The sequence below is a fragment of the Verticillium alfalfae genome, genomic scaffold (assembly GCF_000150825.1).
Source record: "Verticillium alfalfae VaMs.102 supercont1.11 genomic scaffold, whole genome shotgun sequence".
NCBI lineage: Eukaryota > Fungi > Ascomycota > Sordariomycetes > Glomerellales > Plectosphaerellaceae > Verticillium > Verticillium alfalfae.
Window position 1 is genome coordinate 646,553 of NW_003315028.1, and position 3,288 is coordinate 649,840.

At 55.5% G+C, this 3,288-nt stretch overlaps 1 protein-coding gene across 1 annotated transcript in view; it reads right to left on the reverse strand.

Moving 5' to 3' along the window:
- Window positions 1–1,245: 1,245 nt before the first annotated feature.
- VDBG_08023 (conserved hypothetical protein) overlaps window positions 1,246–3,288 on the reverse strand; it is a gene marked incomplete at both ends in the record, with an annotated part of 3,340 nt that continues 1,297 nt past the window's right edge. Inside the window, 2 exons of the mRNA XM_003001718.1 lie at window positions 1,246–2,143; window positions 2,200–3,254. Of these exons, the coding sequence (XP_003001764.1) occupies window positions 2,043–2,143; window positions 2,200–3,254 (1,156 nt within the window). The remainder of the gene's footprint in view (window positions 2,144–2,199; window positions 3,255–3,288) is intronic.

Below are 3,288 nucleotides of genomic sequence, written 5' to 3' on the forward strand. Positions count from 1 at the left end.
CAAGGTGAGAAACCCCCGGAAACGGAAGTATTCTCTTATCAGACCTATACGGTCATCAGACCCATGGCTTTGGCCTCCGTCCCTCCCTCAATCCGGGGAAGGCTGGAACGAGCATACTGGGCCCGCTGTCTCAGCACTGGCGGAAACCATTCACTCAACGCTTCGTCGACCCAACCCGGAACATTTACGACGTGGTAACGAGTCTCGGGCAAAACCGAACCAATACCCAGCTTCGCACCAATCGACCTCATCAACAGCCAAGCCTGAGATTCACTGCTTTTCCATGGCATCACTCCGTAACAGAGACGGCGACCTGGAGGAGGAGGCGGCGGCGACGTACCTGACTGACTGTGGCTGCATGCATGGAGGCCACGAACCTCCCCTAGCCTTATCAGCTCACCTGACGTCTCCAGCCTCCAGCACCCCGGTCATCCATTGACCTTCGCCCGAGCAAATTCGCAGCGACCGCTGTCCGCTCGAATGCTCGGCCTTTGCTATCAGAACTTGCACCGTAGCAAGCATGCACTTCATTTCGAGCCCTCCACGCATATCTCAACGAAAACATGATGTCGCACTCAACGACGTTGTCCACCCCCCATTCCTTGCCGCCAAAAAACCCACCCGTCGGCCTCCCCGCCGCATCCGGCCCCTCCACGCTGACAACACTAGCGCCCCCACCCCCCTTTACCCAGAGACCTTCAAACAGTCCCGGGGGAGCACCACGTTGTCGCCACCACAACCCGAAGAGCCTCTGGCAGGCCCCTCCTTCGTAGATCGCATCCTCGCCCTGAGCTTAAGTCGTCCTCATACCCCCAAATATTTGCACCGACATGTCCATGTCATGAAGGCGCCAGATCAGATCGCGACTTCAGACCGAAAGAGTGTTCAGGCGTGTCTCGCTGACGGTAGGCCCAGGTGCGGGGTAAGCGACATCGGGTGCCACGACATAATTCCCGAAACGACGTCATCTCCCTTGCGCAGGAGCCATCAAGGCCCAGCACCCACCCTGATTTCCAGCGACAAAGGGGGCTGGCGGTCGCGTGTTTTGGGAAGACAGGTTCGATGAGCCTTGCCGATGACGAGTCAACTTGCGCACCTTGGTGCGGCTGCTGCCACAGCCGCAGCAGCAACATCGACGGCAGTGCCGGGGCCACCCCGTGCAGTGCCTGATATTGGGCAATTGACTCTGTCCTGTTTTAGGTCGGATTCGGGCATCCCTGTCACGACAATGTCACGATACAATCGCGAGGCTGGATCTGTTGGGACACTCCGTCGAGAGGCCTAACGACATCGTCACAACGATTGCTTGGACAAGAACACACACAAAATCGGAACCGGCGCAGTCATGATCAGCAGACGCGACATATGCGTGCTACAGTCGAGGTGACGGGAGAAATTGCTTTTGAGTATAAACGCAAGCTGCCTGAATACAATCATAGGCAGAAGCCTTCATGGCTATAAACCCGTCCGCCTAGTAATAAGTTTCGATAAGTCCATGAAGGGCGGTCCCTCGAGGAGTGTCAAACGCCAGAGTCCCATGCATATCATCATCATTGTGTGTATGCTCTGTCGTCGCTTCCGTACCTGTCGTACCGGCCATCATCGTTCCCATGATAAAATAATGCACGTTAAAAATAACCCTGGCCGCCCTTCCGCATGCGAGGTCGTCATCCCCCCTTTTCCCGCTGGCCTCTGCCGTTGGTCATACATTCGTCGAAGAAGATCGTAAAATGAGTAAATCGTCAAAAAGGGCCGTGACATATTCGTCAGATATCATCCATGCGGTGGCATGCCGAGAAGAGAAGATCAAACCATGGGATGGGAGGCAGAGAAGACCAAGAATGGCTAAAAAGCTCGTAAGCAATCAATGCAGTACACGTCTTGCGTGTATGCTTCGTGGCAACGCCGTCGCTGTGACTCTGGAGACAAATTCAGAACAAAGGAAATAGTTTAGATGAGTCGACCCCACGACTTCAGAGGAGCATTGTACACTTTGTGCACTATGCGAAAGGGGTTTCTTCGGAGTGCGGCCAGGTTCCGGCCTAGTTGGCGCGGATCACTAGCTTGGACAGGAATTTGTTCGACAGGCAGTCGAAGTCATTCCTGTCAAAGGTGCACTCCGGACGAGCACGGAGGTAGTCCTCTGTAAAGACCGTTAGTATCCGTCTTGGTTGTGTTGATCGAGGAAGCAAAACTTACCATGCTTGCGGACGTGCTCGCGGACTTCAGTCATAGCCTCACAGACAGCCGTGTTGTTGTTGAGAATGTGGCCGTGCTTGGCGGTGTCCCACTCGGTGAAGGCAGGGAGCTTTTGTGAGATGGCGTGGAAGAGACCGACAATGACACCAACGGGCGTCGTCTCCATGTCCGTACAGAACTTGTTGACGGCAGCAGGGTCGGGCATGCGGTAGTGAGAGTCGAACTGCATCTCCTCCCAGACGGCGAGCAGGATCGAGGCGAGCATGAAGATGGTGGGCCAGTTCTTCAGTCGCTCGCCACTGTAGACGCTCGAGTAGAGCGACGACAGCTCCTCGAGGATGTCACGCTGCAGCTCACGCCACATATCGGCGAGGGCGCACTTGATCTGGAAGTTGACCATGACAGGGGCTACGGTCTGGCCGTAGAACTTGGAGTCCTCATCATCGATCTGTCCGTCGCTTCCGGCCTCGTCACCTTGCTGCTGGATCATGGTGATGTGCATTGTCAGGTTGTAAGCGAGGACGAGCTTGAGAGCCTTGCGAATGACGGGCATCTTCTCCTTGACATAGAAGCGGTGAGCAGTCTTGAGAATCTCAGTGATGAAGGGGGTGCCCTCGAAGTGGTCGTCAATAAACTCCTCGAAAGGCCCGTCAATGTGCTTGTCAAGGTAGGCAGACAGAGCATCAACGGAAACGCCCTTGGCGCCGACATCCAGCCTATCAGTGCGAATGTCAAACTCGATAGGTTCTTGGTCGGTGAGATGAGACTCAACCCAGTCAACCTGGAAAACGCTCTCGTCGTTGACATAGACCTCGCGGACGTAGACCGGCAGGGCGAAGCCGTAGCCGTGGGTGATCCACATCAACGTCTCGTTCGGAGAGAAGCCCTTGACATTGAAGACGGAGACATTGCGGCTAGTGTGGCGCTCGTAATCAACCTTCCAGCCCTTGAGGAAGTAGTTGATATCCTTGATGTCAATACGAGTGCAAGGAACCTGCCAAAGGCGGGCGTGGGAAGGCTGGCAACCGCCGCAAGGCTCGCCCTTGCGCGCACGTCTTTTTCAAGAACTTGCAACGGAGGCAAGGTGGG